Source organism: Tinamus guttatus, unplaced genomic scaffold (genome assembly GCF_059628265.1).
Source record: "Tinamus guttatus ecotype Peru unplaced genomic scaffold, ASM5962826v1 Tinamus_guttatus_pri_ptg000150l, whole genome shotgun sequence".
In the NCBI taxonomy this organism is placed as follows: Eukaryota; Metazoa; Chordata; class Aves; order Tinamiformes; family Tinamidae; genus Tinamus; species Tinamus guttatus.
The window spans coordinates 6,749,042-6,771,220 of NW_028288684.1; the positions used below are offsets into that span (position 1 = coordinate 6,749,042).

The window sequence follows — 22,179 nt, forward strand, 5'->3', positions numbered from 1 at the left end:
GAAGCCTGTGCTCTGGGAACGGGACCCCCTGCTTAGTGCGTGGGGGAGTGGGGAAGGATGAGTGTGAGGGTGCTTCATGAGAGGAATTTCACAATTTCACATAGTTCGCTTAAGCGTCCTTCCTGTGGGATTCTTTTCTTCCATGGAATGTAGGAATTCACTCCTTTTGTTCTCATTGTCATTTCTCCATGGAAGACCTCTCATCAGGATCACTCTGGGCTAATGGTAACCGAAACATGGGAGCTACCATCCTGGATCAGACAAGGGCTCTATTTAGCTCAGTGTCTTGTCTCCAGCAGTATCCAACATTTGATCTCCAGGGGAGGTTCACGAAACCCTGCAGGAAGCAGTTGTCTGATAAAATTCTCCAGGGAAGAGAGAGAATCTAAAGCCTGTTACTGGTTATTAAGAAATTATGGGATTTAGGATTAAGGAAATAAAAATTAGTGCTTGCTAAAATTTAGGCTTTATTGATATTTATGTCAAATAGATTTGAAGTAATCCAATATAATCACATTTTATTATATACTATGTGGAATTTTCTTCTTTTATTGTGCTGGCAAAAGAAAAATCTACCTTTCTGTGTTCCATACAGAGCTAGAGTAAGCATTATTCTTCTTGCGTTCATCAATACTCATAACTCAGTGTAAATACAAACATTATAGTTTCCCCATGTAAACTGATCTTAGTCATTTTTCCCAGAAGCTTTCTGCAAAGACACTTACCATGAATTTTACTCCAGCTGGCATTTAAAAGTAAAATAGGAATTAGTCTTTGGGCTGTTAATCAAACTGTATTTTTTACATGTCAAAAAGGCAAACACAATGTGGCCTACTGAGTCAGGCCTCAGTTGGTGCTGTCCTCACTTCAGCTGGTTTCGTGTTGTAGAACATCACTGGTTCACATGGCTACCAGAATCAGACAGGGTTAGTGGCCTGTGTCAGGCAAGTGCTTAAGGCCACCCCGTCTGTCAGACCACAGCGAAAGGGAAGACATTGCAAGGAAGAAGGCAGGAGCCTTCCTTGTCTAAGTTTTCTTTATTAGTGACATTTAATTTGTGGAAGAACATGGGTTTAGAGGAAACAAAGGCATACCCTGTATGGACCAGCTTCTACTCAACTCTCTATTATAAGTGTTGTGCTATGTCAATTATTTTCTATTGATTTCAATCCAAGGCCACTTTTTGTAGCTCTGTTTGATGGGTTAAAGGAAAGTAGATGAAGGTAGATTCCCAATTTTGTCCTTTTTTTTTTTCCTTTGAATGTTACCAGACAGTTCACCTGTAGTGCAGCCTCGAACAACTTGGAAAACCTGGAACTTTGCATTATTTTTTTTTTTGAGTTGCTCTTTATTTCTGTATGCACAGCTTAATGAATGCTACAATGTCGAATACTACAGTCTCACATACTGAAATACAGGTAGACCTGTGCTGCTGACTGAGTTTACAAGTTCTAGATGGTGGATTGCTGGCAGTTAGGCAGTTCATCTGTTTGGGTATCTATATGAAATAGTTTCCCAACTCAATTGCTTAATTTGTCCTACAAGAGAATCTATAACAATTCTTGAGTATCAAGTTGGTAAAGAAACTGAATTTGCTCAAGAAAAATTCTCTTTTTTGTCTACAAAGGAACAGTCTCAGCAGAAAGACCTGTTTGTTTGTTTGTTTGTTTGTTTTAAGTTGTTCATCCCACAGTTGCTCATATCACAACTGTAATATTTCTCTTGCTTTTTTCAATGTGCAATGTATATGTATGGACTTTTCCCTCCTCTTGTTCTGATTTATCAAAGTGAAGGTCGGGTGAGGGTTCATGATAGAGAAGTTGGACTGTCCATCTGAATTTCCATTTTCAATTCCACATACCCAATGGAGGGGAAAAAACAGCTGTATCTGTAGCTGATTTTCTTTCTTTTCTGTAATTCCTTCCTTCTTCTATAACAATTAAATGAGCACCTTTACCACTGTGGATCATGGCATTCTTAAAAATGAATGGATAAAAAAGAACACATTTTTTTTTTTAATCAGGCATTGTGAAGGTTTAATTTGGGAATTTATTTTTAATTGGTATTATGTAAAGTGCCTATGCCCATGCACAAAAAGCACTTGGTGACTTTTGCATGGACAGACTGCAAAGTTTGGATGAGCAGGTCAAGCAAGGTCCTTCAACCAGATAATAATAAGGTGCAGAACACACAACTGCATGGCCTTGGTGCCTTTGTGGTTTTCTCATCTTCCAGGCTCTAACAAGAAATAGTGATACTTTCAACTGGTAGTAACTGGGGCCAGATTTATTTCAAAAAATCCACTATTATTTCAGCTTGTTAAATTTCTAGATATCAACAAGAGAAATTTGGTGCTATTGAATAAAATGACTTTACCACACATTTCTGTGAGAATAGCCTTACTTGGCTAGGGTGAATACAGGCGAAATATTTGACAGTTGAGTGCCAAATATTGGGAAAATAAATAATCATTTATATCTACAGCTACTGGCTACATCAGCGTGATGCTGTGGGCTGCTCAGATGTGTTAATGAAGGGCTATCAGAATCCCTCTATTTTTAGCTACCCAATGTTATTCTTTGACTCTGCATCATCTAATCTTGTATCTGTGTGTACACTCACATTCACAAAGTAGATGCGTATGCATAGTAAATAAAACCCTTATCACTTGCTCTGAAGTCCAGAGCTGAGAGGGGAAGCACATACTTCCTCAAATAATAGACATATACATCTGCCTGTGCCTGTGCAGATCTTCCTTAGGCAGTAACTTAGCTACTCTCCTTGCTGACTGCTTTTTAATTCCAAGGCACAGAGTCAGGGTCAAGGCACTTTAGTCTGTGCAGGATTCTTGTAATCTACGGTGATAAATTTATGGTTTTCAGACTCTATTAGGATGCAGGATCATACAGCAGCTCTGCCTTCTCATCCATTAGCTCATACATTTTCTTGGCTGAGTGATATGACCTTAAGGGAGTTTAAATTCTTAAATTATAGTTGAAGCGAATTAGAGTTAAGCGTTTGATACAGAAATCATTGGATGAGCTTTATAGCATGTTAACATGCTGTTCAGAACAGCAGACTAGATAATCAGGATGTCCCTTCTCGACTTGAAAGGGACGATTCTGTGAATGATTATTTTTGTGTGATAATGCATATTTTGTAGGTAACAACTTATTAGAATTTTCTTGATCTTGCAAGCAGAGAACAACCCATTTCAGCCACAACAGAGGCTGGTACAAGGGATAACTCCGTTGAGGAGGCAGATGGCTTGAACCATTTCTTCCACCCTGAGCATGTTTCTGTTTGTCAGCTCTGTATCAGCACCCACAGAGCCTATCTCCACACAGGAGCAAACAGGAAACCAGGACAAAGCTACCTTACAGTCTATGTTGGTTAACCCTTGCAATGCCCCCGTGCCTCCATGGAAAGGAAAGTGGAGCTTCTCCTATTAGCAGGTCTTCCCAGTCAACCAGCATGCAGGGAAATAGAAAGCTTTATTATCCAGGTTATCCCTTCTCCCATTATCCTGTAGTCTGGTAGCAGGAACAGGTCAACCTTTTACCCTTTGGTCAGGAAATTCAAAACTTTCCAGTCACCACTTAAAAATTTTGAACCAACTGCTTAAGAGCTTTCTTCTCTCATAGATGCAAGTATTCATATTGGCTGACAACCTCAGAGCTGATTAAACTACAGATGGCTCATTGGTCAATATTGCTCCTTGTGATCAGACGTAAATCAAAGCTTTAATGATTCTTCAGACCTCCCCTCAAGTTCCTTTCTAGGAAAAAGAATATTTTGTCGTAATTAGGGAATGGGAATCATGGATAAACACTGTAACTATTTTAACTCAAATAAATTATTTTTATCCAAAGAGGAACTTGGAAATTTCTTTAGAAAATATGGCGATATAATAGATTGCCAGGAAGAACTCTGATATAAAAAAAGAACTACTGATTCCCCAGATTTCCTAACAAAATGGAGTAAAGCAATATACAATATACTAGGCTAGCTTGTGGACTTGCTAATGTGCTATAGATCAGAGTCTTGCTTTCACTGAAGACACTGAAGGTCAACTCCATGAATAACTACCAAGTATTTGGGCTATATTCTGCGTTTGCTTATTATTTGCACTCATGGGTATTTCCTGTTCTTTTCAATGGAAGAACTCGTAAGGAAGTGCTCATCAGCAAGAGTAAGTCCTAGGGCACACTTGAAATGAGTGACTCACATTTTAGGGAGCAGAGAGAGGTGAAGACCCTATTAAGAAAACACATGCACTCTCCTCCCAGTCCATGATTGTCCTATACAAAATATACTTTTTTGCTGAATGTGTTTAAATCGGGAGGAAATGATATTTGATGGTGGAAAACACAAAAGGTCAGTTATGTTTAACAAGATTTAAAGCATGTGCAAATCCAACAATGACTAAAACAATTACTTCATGATGGATAACTTTATTGCCCACAGACGGCACTTAAAACCCAGAAGGTCAGATTCTTTGTATACACTGGAGTTGCAAAGATAAACTGATCACTCTCCTTAACCTCTCATTGTGCAGGTGAAAAAGATTAGTCAACATGTTCAGGATAACTGGAATGGTTTGGAGATAATCCCTCACCCTTAAGCTATGACAAAGTAAAAGATGGAATAAATAAAAGTCTGCTAAATCTGTGAATTTCAAAGAAATCTGTGAACGTGTCTCTCTTTTTTTTTTAATAAGATATAGAGCTAGCCTGTGGATTGACTTACTTTAATTGAAGATAACAGAGATATAAAGTGCATATAAGGAAATGTAAAGAAATAGAAGCTATAAAGAACAGAATGGATATAGTAATCCAGAACATAGTCCCAGTTATGAGTTTACAGATCAATCGTTTTTGATGAGATCTAGGTTGTGCTAAAATGGGTGGAAAGCTGATCACCTATAAATGGTTCCTCAGATGGCTGTAGAACTAGGAGTGCAAATATGCCCTTTAAATCTTGTATCATAATGGAAAGATGATTTATGTTAATCCATTTTACATATTTATTATTTTAATTACCTGTAATCAGTCTTTAGCTTAACAGGTTATTCACAATTGTGTTTACTTCACTCAGGGAAATCACTGCCCATTTGGAAGGGTAGAAAATAATTGAAGAAAGTTCATTCTTTTATTCTTTTGCAAATGACAGCAGTATCTGCTATATTAAATTCTTCATGGATTCTATCCTCTACTTTGTTAAAAATTACTTTTTCTCTCACTCATTTTGGGCAGACTTGCTAACCTTTGCAGGCTAAATTGATGTTTGCTCATTAATTAAGAAACCCTGTTGACTGGCTTTTAGATGTATCTAATAAGCCTTCCAAAACAAATAGAATATGCAAAAAAAAAAATCACTCCTTTATGGGGGGAGATTCCTCAGTTATCAGGATTAATTACTTCTCTTGTTGTCACATGAAAAGCAGTTTGTACCCCCTAGTGTAGGTCAGTGCAAGGGTAGGTTGGTGATGGTCGCTTAGTGACAGGCATAATGATAAGTGAACATGTCCTGTTGAGCTATGACCCTGCAGACAAGACATTGTCGAGTAAAATGGCCACAGAAGATACACAGAAGGCATAATCCACTTCTAAATATTGACAGTAGGAATTTCACTGCTATTCTCCTTCTTTTTCTTTTCTGGTAAACATGTCAAACTCTATTGCATTTGTACCCTGCATCAGTTTTCTAGCATTTAGGAACGTAAGAAAGCTAATGACCCGTGAATAGATGAGATGTCAAATAAAGCTATTTTTCTTCAGATCCAGTGTCTTGCCAGTAAGAGAATGGCCTTACATCCTTGCAAAAGCAATAGCATTGTCCAGAAAGATAAATTTTCTTCACTTTTTTGTAGGTGGAAAACTATATTAATGACATGCATGCAATGACATATATGTATATATAGTGACATGCAAAAAATCTGATATGTCCTGTCAAATGTGCTGATGTTAGTGGATGTGATTAACTGTTTGGGGTTAAGTGCCTAAAATATACTTGAAATCAATGGCGAAACTCTGGATGTGTCAACACTGAGCACTGCCCAAGATCCCACCTGCAATATTTAAAAATACAGCTGTATATTTTAGATATATGTAATATATGCAAAATGGCAAAGCCTGGAGATGTATGCAGATATCTGAGTTTCTTTTTTGTCTACAAGGTGGAACACAATGGTCTATTTTTTTTTCCCTTTTCATTTGATTTTAATAACACTAAGGCTGTTCTGACAAGCACATTTCTGGACTATCTTATTTTCCTTGAGACTTTCACATGGACATCTTTGATTACACAATCTTGGAATTTTCAAGAGGAAAACTGACTGCATTTACAATGCTATCTTGTCTTTAACATTCGGCAAACTTTAAAGACAGCATCAAGTCCCGTTCCCAGGGTGGTGTCCGGTTCCTGGCCTTGGTCAGGCTCCAGCACTTGATGTGTTGCTGCCGTTGCCCTCTGCCTCCCTGCCTTCAATCACGAGCTCACGACCGCGGCCTGGGAGAGCGCGCAGTGACATTTGGGGACTGCGTCAGGACGTGTCACTGCAGAGCGGCTGCCCCGCGCTGCCGTCCACGGTGGGGAGCTGCTCTGCTGCTCTACCCAGGCGCTCGTCCGTGACTGCACCACCTCCACCAAATTCATGCCCTGAGAAACCTGCCTCTCTGGCAGTAGCTGCTCATTTTTCATCCTCACAGGCTCCTTTGGCAGATCCTACAGATAGTTTTTCCTGTGCACAGAATTGTCAAGAACCACCTACTGTTGGGTGCTTTTAGCCTTCCTAGTGCCTGAACAGAGAAGGAGCTCAGGACAGCTTGCAGCCACCATTCCTGCCTTCTGTAGGAAGGTCTCTGCCTTCTTAAAGCTGGGTAGAAACACTGTCTCAGGAGAACACCTGAACCTCCCATTCTAGGATGGTAACAGATGTGATCGAAATGCAGGAACACATTGCTTCCGTGAAAGTGTAAAATTGCTCAGTGTGAGGATGCTCTCAAGCCCTCTCAACCAGTATGTCCAGATTCCTCGTCACAGAAGCAGAGCTATATTCTTGTATCAGCTTATCTCAAATCCTTCATATTTAGCTTTAGGAATATTATTTCTCAACTGAAAAGCAATAGACTCCTAGTCTTTAAGCATCCGTGACAGACTTGCTCGTAACAGTGCAGTGCACCATTTCACAGCCCCAGCATCTCAGGATTTAGATTCTTAGTTGGCAGGTGTAAAATGTGTAATTGATTGCAAGATTCCATATAAATTATTTATTCAAAGATTTGCTGCTTTTTTCACCCCACCTGAGTAGCTGGACTGAATGAATGTTCATGTCCAGTTAGGAGTGTGATTGTCTAGAGAAATCACAGGGGAGTTTAGTGTATTTGCATAGTATTGCCATTCAAATTCATGGTAACATTTGTGGCACAGTTCAGTTCAAATAACTTCTTTATTTAGAAAATGTATTTAAAGTTATCTTGCTTAAATTCTTTTCAAGTGACTTATATTTTTAGTATATTTATATGTTTAAGTGTATCCTTCCAATCTTTTGAATAGGAGTGAATGTTTGTATATGCAGAAATGCTTCTGGATCCATGGCTTTAATGAGAAATATACAGAGATAAGTGGAAAAATGAAACTAATTTAGATGCTAAATGTTAGTTAATTAAAATTAACCTCTACACTGCATCTCTGTAGACTGTTAAGGGAAATAAATGGGTCCCAAAAAGCATAAATGAGCAGTTTAGAAGACTCATTAGGTATTTATTTCTCCCCATTTACTGTGCTGGATACTCACAGAGGCTGATAGAGTTATTATGCATGGAACTGGTAGGAAATACTCAATGGAAAACGGGGTACCACTGACTCTTAAAACAAAACAAAAACAACAGAAATAAACCAAAAAAGAGATGAAGGCAGTGCCCTCATCTTCTTAACATTCTGCATAAAATCTTTGTACTTCGGTGCATTTGTTCAAAAGTGGAGGCTTGACTTCTCGGCCTTTCTCAGACTGAGGGAGTTCAGGTCCACATCTCAGAATAAACTTTTCATATACAACCTCTAATACGAAACTATATGCAATGCTGAGGGAAAGCTGCTGAATTTAGAGCAGCTAATGGGCTAATGAGAGTTTAGACTGTCAAAATTTAGTTACCTATCTTAGTCAGAGCTCGTCTCCAAAAGTTCCTTCTATAGTCAATGAAAGAGACCTTTCCAGTGGGTTATTCACAGTATCCAAATCAGGCTCACTTATTTCTACTGTGTTTGATGCATACAGATATTTGTATTCAGTTGTGGTAGGGAGCACTTAGAATGGGCTAAAATAGCTCAACAGAAATTATACTTGACCGTGTTTGAGTGGAAAATACACAGTACAGTTGTTTACGTGACACCGTTTCCCTCATATATTGACAATGAAATACTTTCTCTTGGAGTAAAATGATCTGTAGTGCTTGGAGTTCTCTTCTGCCACTGAAATATTCACAGATTGCGCTCATGTCCAGATTTAGACTTAAACTGTTTTTCAACTTTAACTGTTTCAAAATATTTGCTTGTTATGTTCCTAGCTTCTGGAACACTTTGCTGTAAGCATGAGGGCAATAGGATCAAGGATTGTTTCTTCTTCAAGGCATGTGTTTCTATTTGCTTGATTTGAGAACTTCTCTGTAGCCTATTACGGGGCAGAAGAAAATGTGATGCATTTCCAGCACTTGCTGTCTCGATGCAAAGGAAGGGAATGTCCTCTGATACTCTTACTTTCTGACCATAATGTTGTTTCGTGGACTTCGAAAATTGACTTTACACAGCCTGTGAAAAGTGGATGTTTATAAGTGTCCTTAGCCACTTCTTGTTATATGAAGCCTCTGAGCACCAAACTTTCATCCACTGTACCAGAATGGTATGTGGCTTGGGACATTTTGTAGGCTTATTAGCTCAAGTTTGCTAGCAATTTCTTGTAAGTTTACCTTAGAGCTGTCCAGTAGCTTTTTACACCACTTTACTATGAGAAAATTTTATCTAGTGAGGGACTATCAGTAGTAGTAGTTTTGTGACCTTTGGTCAAGGGAGGCGGATCTTCAAATCTTCATTCACTCTTTCCAAAGGAGTGCCAGCTTCACAGCGTGTCTTTCGAGGCTGAATTAAGTGTTTCAGAGGTCAAAAATGGACCTTGCCAAGGGAGGAGTAACTTTCTACTCTTCCCTTTCCAGGGGCTGTCCTGATGGTGTTTCCTAAGGAAACACTGCCGGCAGTGCCTGAGGCTCTGGTGGGCCAGGAGAACCACACTCATGTGCTTGGAGGTGTAGTCATGAAGTCCAGAGCGTCTTTCATGGTGCTGTCAATGGAACAACCTGAGAGCGAAGTCGCTGACCAAAAGCTGCATAGCTTTCATTTCCCCTTTCCTTCCTCAGTGATTCTCATGGAAGAGGATGTGAGTCCCAAGTCAAGACAGTCAGAATTTGCTCACAGAAAGAGTATGTGTGATAAGGCCACGGCGGGGGGGAGGGAGGCTCCTTTTCTTTGCTTTTCCCTTCCAGTGTAACATTATGAATGTGAGTGGATTAAATACTGGGGACTGATGTACCGTTGTTAATGACTTTCTTCTTTGCTTTTCTAGGATCTAGTTCAGGATCAAAATTAAAAGTTCCTGAGCTGAGTATAAATGGCACACAGCACGTCATTCAAGCAGGCCAGACTTTAAATCTCACATGCAGGTAAACAGTTGAGCTGGCTTCTGAAAATTTGGCTGGGAGTTTATACACCTGAAGCTTTTTTTTTTTTGTAACTGTAATTAGGAAAAAAAAACCTTACGTTGTGGGGAAAGGTGGGGAGTGAACTTCAATGGCAATTGTTTAATAGTTCTTTGTTGTTTCTGTTGTTGTTTTTGGAAAACAAGATAAAAGAGAACCCCAGAAATAGCCTGATATAATAAAAAAGAAAGCTTGGGAACTAAGCTATATAATTGCAGACCAACATAATTGTTTCTGCTTCCTTATCTGTATTTGCAGGGGGGAAATGGTTCATTCATGGTCTTTGCCTGAAACTCTAAGTAAGGATAGCAAAAGGCTGAAAGTAATTAAATACGCCTGTGGAAGGAATGGGAAGCACTCTTGTAGTAGTCTGACCTTGAGCAGAACTCAAGCAAGTGACACTGGAAACTATAGCTGCAAATATCCAACAAGTGCTGTGAAAAAGAAGAAGGAATCTACAGTCTATGTATTTATTAATGGTAAGACTACATTTTTTTTAACACTTCTTGGAACTTTCATTTCAATACAGTAAAATGGATTAAAAATGCACTTCAGCTATGGTGAAATACAGGCTTTTCAATGTTTTCAGCTTGCAAAATATCATGACAATTTATCAATTTGTTGTATTAAATTTGCTTTCTTACAGCTCTCAAGTACAAATGCTAAAGATTTATCTGTTATGGGAAAAAAAAAAGAGGAAAGAAACAGACCAAATCCAACAAGTCAATTTGAGTAACTAGAACTTCACAAGGAAGTAGAGTAGAAGTGAATCTGTGAAATTAGTGTTACAGAAGTCGTATTTTACAGAATCAAATACTAGTCAATGAAAACTGTACGCCTGTCACAATATCTGCTTTAAACTGTCACTGTACGACTGTAGATTTCTAGACAGCTGAAAGATGCTGATACTTCTTTCCAGATCACAGAATTTTCTTATCCTGTGGAAAGTTTATGTTTGCATGTTAGCTTCATTCAAAACTAACTGACTTCACTTTACACAGATGGTAAAAATCTCAAATAAGCAGAATCAAGCCACATACAACCTCATGTTGTTGTGAAATATATGGGAAATGCTGGAATTAGGTCAGTTAAGCTATAGTAGAGATTGTTTGCTGGTCTTGTTTTCTTCCAGGATATTAATCAGACACTTCTCAGAAGAACTGAATTCAACTGAAATAATAATAAAAGAAGCCCTCTAGGTTTGACATTTAACTTTGTACCTTAGTCTTTCTTGATTTTTACAGAAAAAAAAAGTTTACTGTAAGGTAAAAAGATTACTGTAAGTAAAAAGATTACTGTAAGGTATCATGATTCACAGATTTTGGAAGCCTGGATTAGAGAGAATGTGCAACTGGAATTCTTCCAAATTACGTGTCTGCTGCTTCTAACGAGTTCACATCAGAGTGAATTAGCCTTTGTTTCCATTTGGTGACATGAAGTGTGGGACTGGTGCTGTGAGAAAGCAGAACAAAGTGGACCTCTCACTACAGTGGTAGAAAACAAGATACTGCTCTCGGTTATTGTGTGTGGCCTTGATGAGAATTATTGAATAATTCATGCTGTTCATCCTGCTTTTCACATCTGAAACATAGCACAGAGTATTTTCTCACCCAGCTATTTACCTACGTGAACTGTCCTAATTCACCAGCTGTGAATTGGCTTTCACCAACTGCAGAAGCACCATGAAGCAGAATGGAAGTAGGTTATTCATCCAGTGACCAACATTTCCCACTGCCTAGCAAAACTTGTGATTTTCTTGGATGATTTTTTTTCACGTTTCCTATTTTGTGACCACCTCCTTGAGTCTTCTGCCTTGGATGTCCTCTCTAACTAACTGAGATCTACCCCAAATCCTCTCCACTTACAACATGAGAAGAGCAAAGATAGCTGGAACCTGGCCTGAGCACTGCTGTGCTAAAACAAATTTCGCAGTCTATGAGGTCCCTTCATGTTTTCCTGGTCTCTTTCCATCTTGAGGTGTAAATTCTTCTGGATCCTGAATTACAACAAATGGAAGACACGATTTTTCTAACTTGTTCACTGCTTCCTGAGTTGTGTGCAGCTTCCTTACATATGAAAGACAACCTAAATCAGCTTTATGAAATATGGTTATCTGCTTAAGGGATTCCCATGGTGGAACAGAAACTTGTCATTGGAAAAATAGTAGTGTCTTTGGTCAATCCCCCTTCCCACACCACGAAAAAAAAACCGAGATAAACGAGAGTGTCTGAATGTTCTAGTTATGTCCATATTCCAAGAAAATTCAGGTATTAAATGTTGATATCACTTTTGAATGCAGAAATTAGATCGAGCTTCACTCCCTTCCTTATTTTCCGAAAAGAAAACTGTTTATGCCTACTAGGATTAAGTCCTAGTAAGCACATAAATGAGTTTGGCAAATGGCTAATAATGGGGGAGGTTCATGCAATGCCTGTTGAAAGTATTACTCCATTTATCCAGAGCACGCACAAAAAAGGGGGGTGCTACTTACTTTAATCAGTATAGCACTGGCATTTGTAACCCCTCAAACCAAAACACTTGAATCTCTTAATATAAGTCATTGGTAACTTATTAACTGAATACCTGCATGTCATTCAAATATCTGGCTCAAGTGTGATGAGATGGGAATAAAAGAAACTTTTTAAGACCATGCTTCTTGAATTTTAATTGTATTTTAAATGGATTTCTGGGTGCTCTGGAAATAAACATTTGTAAAATTTGGGCCACTCCTAGTTTTGGATTGTTTCCTGTGGCAGGACATTGTGTCAGTCCATTTCCCGTATTAGCTCCATGTGGATGACCAAGGTACCTGTTTCCCATGTCCCAACATGCAGCAGATGAATAAATAGTTGCTATTTACAAACACAGAACCTGAATCAGGAAAGTTGATATTGTTTGTACAGGAAGTCATCACTTACTGTTTTTAAAATGTTATTCATTTCCGTAATTGAAGTGATGCTGAATATGGAGTGGATAAAAACCAATAAACCCGTTAAGTTCTTTGCTTCAGTAATGAGCATACTGTGGCAGAAGGCAAGCTTATAAGAGGGGGACTGCGAATCCATGTGCCCCTGTATTACTTAAAGCATTTCTGGAGTCCTGTGTGGGAGTGATCAAGAACAGGCAGGCTGGTGACATCCCTTTCAGGAGCAAGTCAAGACAGCACACGTCTTTTGGCTGGAGAGGTCACCATTGAGTTGCACAGGGGAGCGAGCGCATCACTGGAACACTTGGCCACACACAGCTCCACAACGGAGGCATCGAGCAAGGGAAATGAATTCTCTCCAGAGCCTTGGACTTTGCTCTAAGAAAACTCATGTCCTGACTTCCACCATGAGCCGTGGGAAAAATCTGAAACGCAGCAAAGTCTCTTTGCCAGTTTCTTCATTCGCTCCAATGGAAAACAGCTCTGATCTCTGTCTTGTTAAACGGTTGCAGCCTGGTAGTTAAATGGAAAGATTTGTAATGAATTGTCTCTGTGTACATAGGAGTATGATGTGAAAAATTTTCTGCTTGAAAAGAGATCATTATGGAACAAAGACATTTAAGAAACACCAAATTATCAGTAGACTATTTTGAAGCCTACACAGATTTCCCTAGGGATGGTGCAAAGCCTCATCTTTCTATCTGCCATTATTCTAGTAGCTCCAAGATACTCTTTTTCCAATTGGTGAAGCTCATTATTTTTCTTTCTTACTTGAAAATCTGCAAATTCTTTATTCTCATGGACTCTTTCCTCTTAGTCTCTTATCACCTGTTGCCATGGTAGAACAGAGAAAAGCCTATTAATTAAATTACATTTATATAGCAAGGTTATATCTTAGCAGAAATTTACATGAACTTGAATCAAAGTTCAAATGTTGTTGCCTCTTGTGAAAGCGATAACATTAGGCTAACAAGAGTATGTTTTAATTCTATTACAATAGACATTTTTTCTCCACATGAAATTATATCTAGCTTTAGGGTACTAGCTCATTCCTGAATCAAGTTTGTCTTTCTTCTTGTCTCTCCTTGTATTCCTCATGTGCACATGTGCTGACCATCTGGGTGCTCTGCCTTGCAAAGTGACCCGTTTGCTGGCACTCTGGTCAACAACTATTCAAACTATTCTGTCTTAAAAGCAGAACTCTAGGATAAGCCAGTTAACTATATTCTTTCAAGGCTTACCAAAGAGAAAAATGTGCCTTCAAGTATATACTTCTCACCACTGGCTTAGGGGAATAGGCTTAGATTTGGTGTCTTGCTTCAGAGATGATTAAATTTGGATAAGACAAATCAGAGTGGAGTAAATAAGAGAGGGTTTTTATGATAGTACAAACCCTGAAAATTATGCTTATAGTTCACTAGTCCCTAGAATTTCAAATGTGTCTATTAATTGTGGGTATTTGAGATGTGTCTCAGGTTGGGCAGTCCAAAATGAAACGCTTTATCATTAGTGAGTGCTTCAAAATATAGGTCTCTGACATGACAAAACACCTGGTGCTTTGTGGTGTTTTTTTGTTTGTTTGTTTGTTTGTTTTGAGTGCATTTTCAAACTCTAGAATTGCCTTCTGCAAGTGCTGAGCATGTGGATCCTCCTTGGGAGGGCCAGTTGTTGGCAGATGGCTGGATGCAGCCCCACAACTGACATAGATTTACCCATTTAACCTTTAACTTGAATGGGTTGGCCCCCGTATAACCCTAAAGGTACTCTGTCACAGAACAGGGAGGGCATTAAAAGAGTTTTCTGGAAGGATTTGTCTTTAAGATCAGAAACTTCCAAGTCAAAATAATTCAGTAGAGGAAGAAAGTAGCAAGAAAAAAGACCCTGAGTACTAGCAGAAAGACAATTTCTCATTCTTCTCTTTTCTTCTTATCCATAGATAACTTAGTAAGGAAGCAATGGAAGAACCTGATGAGACCAAAAAAACTTTTCCTCAGTTGTGCTTTTCATTTTTGCTTTGCTTTTGGCACAGCGCTAATATGCGTCCTACATTTTTGGCTAACACCACCAAAGTCAATAATATGATAGCACTTCTGTTATGAAAAGGAAACTAGTGGAAGCTGAACTATGCTACAGCTGTATCAAGTATGCGGACACGTTTCTAGTGTCTAATGAAGTTCCTGTTACCAAACAGAGCCCTTTAGGATTCGTGGACATAAATCACCTGCAATTTCTGTACTCACGAGTAATGTCACCACTGAGCATACCCAGGCTGCGCACTGAGCTCACCAAGGTCCTGCTTCCTCACCCATGCTTATCATGCTTATCGTTCCCGATGAAACAGAAATATTTTTTCAAGATGAACCATGATCGTATCTAAAATATGTTTTGAATGCCCATTAGCCTTTTCAGAAATAACTTGCTCTTCATAGTAATTACTCTAATGTGAATTTCCTGGCTAACATGGGTAAGAATATTTTTCCTTAACAAGTGTAAGCATATTTTAAGTGTGTTATGGACTTACATAGTTGATAGCATAGTATAACTTCCTTCAAAGAGAAACAAGCAAACCCTGCCTAGGAATTGCTGTATAGTTGTGCCTGCAATGCCTTATGTTAATGGGCTCCAGACAAAAAATATTGTCCTCTTTTTACTTCTCCTAGACTTCTGTACTTATTAACTTAAATCTTGAATCCTCCTTTAAGATTTAGACAGTGTTTGAACTAAAAGAGTATTACTTTATAGGCCAAGAAGAGACCAGGGTAGAAAAGCCCTTCTTGCAGAAAGCATTTTGTATTGTACTTCCAGACATGCAGAAAGGGATTTCTTTCCTTGCAGACAGAGACATCTGATGTGAGCAGGTTCAGTAAGTATCTTTTCTAGGGCATAATTCTTCTCATCCTGAAGCAGATGTCTAAAATAGGTCATTGGAATCTCATACCAGAATTCCTTTTTTTTTTTTTTTTTTTTTTCCTCCAGTGACTACCTTAGCAGGTTGGACACTAGACTCAGAGAGAGATGTCAATATCATAGAAATAGAGGTGAGATAAAGTCCATTCTCAGAAAGCAAGGCTCTCCTTGAATTAATTTTGAACTATCTTAATGATATAGCCAGGATTACTGAAGTTAGGTAGAGTGAATCAGTGAAAGGAAAGGAATTTGGTAATTGGCCTGTTAACTTTTGTGAAGTTTACAGGTACGTGTTATAGCAGATTTGGTCCTGTTTGTATGCTTGGGGAAAAAGTTTTATGTGAATATGATGAAGCTGTTTAGGCTCTTTTTGCCCGACAAAATCTTAATGACAGGTTGAATGTAAGTGCTATATTGGAGGATCCTTAGAGGACAAATTTATTGAGGTCCATCAGTCTGATGTACCTCAACTTTCCTGCAGAGACTTCTCTTCTCTGTTTATGTGAACACTATACCTGGAATTATTAAAAAAAAAAAAAAACAGTAGCCAAGAGTGCAGAAATAAAAAATGTCACCATCTTTGTCATCTACTCCGAAACTAGCATTTTGTTGCTGGCTAATTTAGTTGTTTGTACAAGCCCAGAAATAGCCTGGACTGGTTACTGATACCAGACATGGACTAGTTACTGATACCAGACATGATATTGCTTGTATTCATTCTCTTATCAAGGTTGTACCTGGTGCCAACCAGCTTAATAAAAAGCTGCTACTCACATTCTTTAACAATAATGGCAAATGATCTTCATGGATTTTGTGATTTCAGGAATGTTGTTTGTGGTTTCAAGTTGATTGTAAGTGAGAGCTGTAGTAAGGAACACGGTCAAACTAGCACAGAGTCATTATTATCTTCAGGCACAGGAAAAAAAGGAGACATTTAAAGCAATCTTTAGCATATCCAATCTTCTAGGGTATCCATCTTTTATTTCTTACTCTTGCCAGCAGCTCTGAAGGAAAAAAAAATCAAAAAACAAAGTCAGCTCAATTGGATTTTCCATTCTAAATAGTGTTGGAACTCTCATCATTTTCAAGATTGGTCAGATAATCTCAGAACAGTCGTTTGGAAGTCAGAATCCCTCCTGGCTCTTTTCTTACCATTTTCTTTAAAAGGTCTGGATCACCATGACATTCCTCTTATGCCTCGAGCTTTCTGAGCATAAAACTGTGTGTGGTGAAGAAGGCCCGAAGAGCTGAGAAATTCCATTTCTGAAGCTGACTCAGAAGACTGCCGGTGGGAAGTGAGGAACACATCCTAGACGTGCTCCCAGCCAGGAAGGCTTTACCTCCCCCCAGGAAGGAATTAGGGGAAATGTATCCGTAGCCACTGACAGCAGATAGAAGTGTGATGGGAGAACAAGAGGAAGAACGGAGTGATCTTTGCTACTGCTTGGGGGACAGAAAGACTGTGTCTTACAGTGGGCTCAGCTCTGCCTGCTCCAAGCTGGGAGAACTGGCCCCAGATTCTGGTCTTGAAGCAACAAGAGTATCCCCTCATAGCCATTAAGAAGCAAGAAGAATAAAATTAAAGGGAATCAGGAAAAGCCTCCTCACTCATTATGAAAACAAAACTGTGCGAGGAAACATGATGCGTATTCCTTTTAATCAAAAGCAGGAAGACATTTGGAGCACTTGGGGCCATCGATTGCCCTCCGGCCCATGGCGGAAGTCCCTGGTGATGTCAATGGGAATTCTGCACGCGAGCCGCGGGGGTACCGCGCCGGCTCGCCGTGTCCCGGCGCCTCGGCGCACGGGAAGGCTGCTGCCGACGCCTGGAGCCGGGGCACTTCAGCTGACTTTTATGCAGCACTTCATTGACTTCTCCAGGCGTGAACACACATTTCCAGCGAAGGAAAAAAAAAAAAAAAAAAAAAAAAAAAAGCAAGCGTGGCGTTTTGTGCTCATTTCCTGTCCCTGCCCTGGGATGGGCAGGAATCCTGAGAGGTCGGGGCTGCACAACCCCCACCGGCTCAGTATTGGCATCGGCCAGTGGTGACACTGTGTCTGCAGACGGCTCCGGTAATCTCCAGAGCAGCTCTTCCTCACACTTGTAACGATCTGCAGATTATGATACAGGAAACTACTTTGCAAAGCTTGCTGGTTTTGGGCAGGAGCTCTTAATTTTGTGACAAAGACGAACGAGTCTTTAGGGAACAGTAAATTCACTTGTCTGGGGATGTTAAAGGGCAGGTGACCTCTTCCATGGCTGCAGCCCCTGGAAAACAAAAAAGGTTCTTTCTGTCGTGCTACAAACAGGTTCATTCTTGGTCTTTCTTTGAATCACACTGCAAAGGAAATGTTAGACTAACAAGTCCTTAGGGTATTTTTATTACATAGGCATCCTCTATTACTCATAAGTTCCTTTTGCTATCTCAGTGGACATTTAACACCTATTATTAAAGTATTGGGATAGTCTTTCATTTCAGATACTGTGCAATAATTTAATCAGACACCAATATAAATTATAGCCGAATTTGCTTCTCTTCCTATTTAATATCTCAAATGAAAACATTTTTGCATATAAGAAGAGAAGATCTTAAGGGCAAGATAATTCTATGACACTGGGAGGTGCAGCTCCTGCTTTTGAAAGAGAAAGGAAAGCAATGTATTTAAAGAACTACATCAGCCAAAATAGATCAATGCACAGAAGTCTGAAAGCAGAACATTTCAGCAGAGTATTCCAATTTAAATTTTCAGAAATGGTCTATTCTCATTTTCTTTTCTTGATTTATTTTCTGAGAAAGAATCCTGTTACTACTTGTAAGATATTGACTGATTGGGAATATTAGGATTTACCTGAAAAAAGAATACATTGGACTGAAGTTAAGCAAAGCATAAAACGTTCTACTATTTTAAAGTTAAAAAGTCAATATCCTATTTGAGTTTTGAGGCAGGTTGGCTGCACTGTGAGGCAAACTAAACTGTCAGATCTGAACACCTGCAAAGAAGATTTGGAGTCAGCCAGCGGCCGAGCTTCTCTTTGTTAAGGGGTACAAACAATAGCAGCAGCAATGTCCCTTGGTCTCAGCGATGTCCCCTGGTCCCAGCGCAAGCCATTTAGGACAATGCCCTTTGTTAAAGCGATTGTTCAAGGGACACCAAATGACTCTGTCAAGCTTTGGTTATTGAGTTGAATGAAATAAATGTTTTCCTGGCATTTTCATTTACCTTGTCCCTTACAAAGGAGGCAATAGGTATTGTGGTAGTGGGAAGAGGAGTGATAATTAAATTAACTCTTGCTACTCTGTATGCTGAGAGTAGGTAGCTGCAAGTGTGGCTGGATAATTGTGGTAGGATACTTCTCCTGGTGAAGTTATAATTAAATTTCCCACTGATTTCCTTGAAGGGAGCAGGAGCATGCCTTGTGCAAGGGATTTCTTGAATAGTGATTTTCAGCTCACATCCCATCTAATTGCTTCTCATGATGATAATAGAATAGAAATGGCCTATAACAAGAAACTGCTTCACTCCCAGCAGTAAAGAACATGATGTAACAGGAAAAAATATCCTTTAACTTGCCTCTGTCTTAAAGGAGATATCAATGCACAGCTATTGGTAATAAATGAGTGCCAAATGTATTTTTAAACACTCCATAATGTTGTATGGAACTTGTTTATTTAAAAGTAAATAAAAGCATAATCTGAGAACTTTCTCCAGCTATCATTATGAACAAAGTGAATCAGTTCCTTCAAGGATGCATCTGTGGTTATATTTCCCATATATTAACATTTCAGATACTAACCTTTTATTTCTGTCTTCCCTCTGCAGATACAGGCAGTCCGTTTGTAGAGATGCACAGTGACATACCTAAAATAATACACATGACCGTGGGAAGAGAAATGATCATTCCATGCAGAGTCACAGCACCGAACATTGATGTTACTTTGAAAAAGGTACCTTAAGCCAAGTATACTCTGAAAGGGCCGTATTTTTAAAAAGGACTGCTGCATAGTTCTGTTGTTTGCAACTCAGTTTAATGCTTTTGAAATATTTCAACAACTGAGCAGTTTTTAAATTGAAATTCTAGGTGTCAGCGTGCAACTGTTAGGGGTGGGGAGGTTGGTCTGATATCTGAGAGAAGAGCCCCATCAGAACTGTACTTTGAATGTCTCGCACCACTTTATTAAAGTTTTGCTGAGAAAGATTTCTCAAGCTTCAGAAGGGATTTTCTTTTTAGGAAATGAGATGTGCTCCCACCTTTCTCACAACCCTTCCTTCCCTTTCCTCTTTTCCTGTTCTTTAGAAGTAAGAAAGTACAGGGCCTGGAGATCTTCTGGGATGGTACAAGACATTTCTTCAAACCTTTATCCTACCTCAGTCCAACCAGCAGCTCTGCTGTTTCCTTTTCTGTACAAGTGCACTGATCATCAGGCTGTGGTGGCTTCTCTTTTCTCTTTTGGGCAGTTTTAGAAATTCTAGATGCTTTCATGTGGGAAACCATTTCCTTCTTTTCCATATATATAATTCGCAAGGGACCTAATTGACATATATATACGTATTAAAGTCTTAGGTGTAGGGAATTTGGCTTCTTTCTTAAAGCTCTTTTTATTTGGCTCAAAAATTAGGTAGAAGTACCAGTTACTGTTTCAAAATGAAGCAAGTCCGGCATATAACAGTGTAAGTGTTTAGCATTGTTACTAGAAAGAGAAATTTGTCTTTCTATAGAATAACAGGCAACAGACAGGCAATGTCACTATAAAATGCTTATCTAGATCAGTATAAGTCTTTGATACTTCTTTGATTACAGAGATGTATGCCAGCCAAAGTTTCAATCGTGTGTTTTAATGAGACTTAGAATTTTACAAATTTTATATGGTGCTGCTTGCTGATATTGGTACTGGTTTTGCCTTTTGGTTTCCAACTGTTAACTCACATGAATGAAATCTAAATGCAGACAAAATTATAACCTAGAATGTTTATATATGTGTGCATGCACACACACAGAGCTTTCCATTGATATATGGACCTACAGGCAGATGGTGTCAAAGATTCTGTGACTATAGAAACAAAAGTAAGTGAGGTTTGGTTTACATTTTATATAGTATATATTGCAAAGTGGGATCTTATTTGGGTATTTCAGTGTTAAAAATCTCTGAAATGCCTCTGAAATCTCAACACATTAAACTCCTGAGAAAATTCTTGTCAGACTTCATTCTTAATAAACATAATAAAATTCTCCTCCTTATTTGGAGGAGGTTGTGTCATATCTGCTCTCTTTTTTTATATCAGTTTGCATTCAGTTTGGTGATAGGGTGTAAATGCATGTGTCTTTATACCATCAAAAACAGATGTAATGCTTTGGGAAGGAGAAAGAGAGCGTGGAGACAATGCTTAACAGAAAGGATTGGTTGCTTATATGCTTTGCCTTCCAGGAAAAATAAATGTGTTCCCTAATCCATTCCAGAATTTCCTGAAGTATCTAAACTACAATGCATTATATCGTATCTTACTTTATTTATCAAGCTGTGACATCCATGTATGAAGATTCCAGCATTTTTTTTGCTCACTGATCAACTAAGAGATGTGTTAAATGCGTTTCACAGCTGCAGGCACACTACTTCTGGAGAATTGGCAAAAAACTATCCCATGTTTTCCATTTAGCAATAAAGGAAGAAGTCGGTGCCCCCATCATGCAATCTCAAGCTGGAAAACCACCCCCAGCAATAGAGTCATTAGATTCCTCGTTTGGTGTTGCCAGGAAGTCAAAATATGGAATAATTTCTGAAATCTCTCCCTTCTGAAAGAGCTCATTTGCTAAAGTCACGTGAACACCGCCTACAGCATTTTGTTCCCATGTAGTGCTACTTCATACTTTTAGTGGATCAGTATCAGGAAGGTTTATTATCCATGTTCAACACTACAGATTTTATGACTAAAACAGAATCTTTAGTTTAGTCAGTCCTTTTGCGATATTGTGTTGTTCTGACTGAATGTAGAAACTACGCTGTAGAGAACGCCAATCCATTGAAATGCTTCATCCAGACAGATATCCAGACCCCTTAAAATGGTCACTTTTACGAACATTTTTTTTGGCAACCTCATTTTCAATCCCTAAAATAAGATAGAATTTATCATGACCGAAGTATGCACTTCCCTTGCTTCTTCCTCTGCTTTTGTCTTGCCCACCTGTGAAAGCCTCACCTTGTGATCTGATGGTTTGGTCCCTTTATTTGCTCTTCTTTCAGCTTCTCTGCCAAAAATCAACTCTGACCTTCTCAGGAACAGAGGCAAATAAGGCAAAGGTCTGAATTCTTAATAGTGCCACACTATCCTTCTCAAACTGATGGAAGGGAAGATATGGAAAAAAGACAAGCATACAAAACTCTATGTTTTGTAAAATGTTTTTGTATGTTTGTTTTTTTACAATAAATTCATTTTTACAATACTTTCAGCTGGTTTTTGTATACAATCTCTCTTTGGAGATGTGGGAAACCGTACCTTGGCTATATACTATTGACTATATATATATATTTTCAAAACCTTATGATAGCACTATCTTAATGTCCCTTGGTTAAAATGTTCTAGGGTAGCCCGAAGCTAGGG

The 22,179-nt window shown here is 38.9% G+C and overlaps 1 protein-coding gene and 1 long non-coding RNA gene across 2 annotated transcripts in view; both read left to right on the top strand.

Annotated features, from left to right (window-relative positions):
* LOC148595140 (uncharacterized) overlaps positions 1-22,179 on the top strand; it is a 249,493-nt gene that overhangs the window by 114,324 nt on the left and 112,990 nt on the right. The gene's annotated exons all lie outside the window — the stretch shown is intronic.
* Positions 1-22,179, top strand: part of FLT1 (fms related receptor tyrosine kinase 1) — a 106,846-nt gene that overhangs the window by 6,098 nt on the left and 78,569 nt on the right. Inside the window, exons 2-4 of the mRNA XM_088522211.1 lie at positions 9,617-9,713; positions 10,008-10,228; positions 19,405-19,529. Of these exons, the coding sequence (XP_088378337.1) occupies positions 9,617-9,713; positions 10,008-10,228; positions 19,405-19,529 (443 nt within the window). The remainder of the gene's footprint in view (positions 1-9,616; positions 9,714-10,007; positions 10,229-19,404; positions 19,530-22,179) is intronic.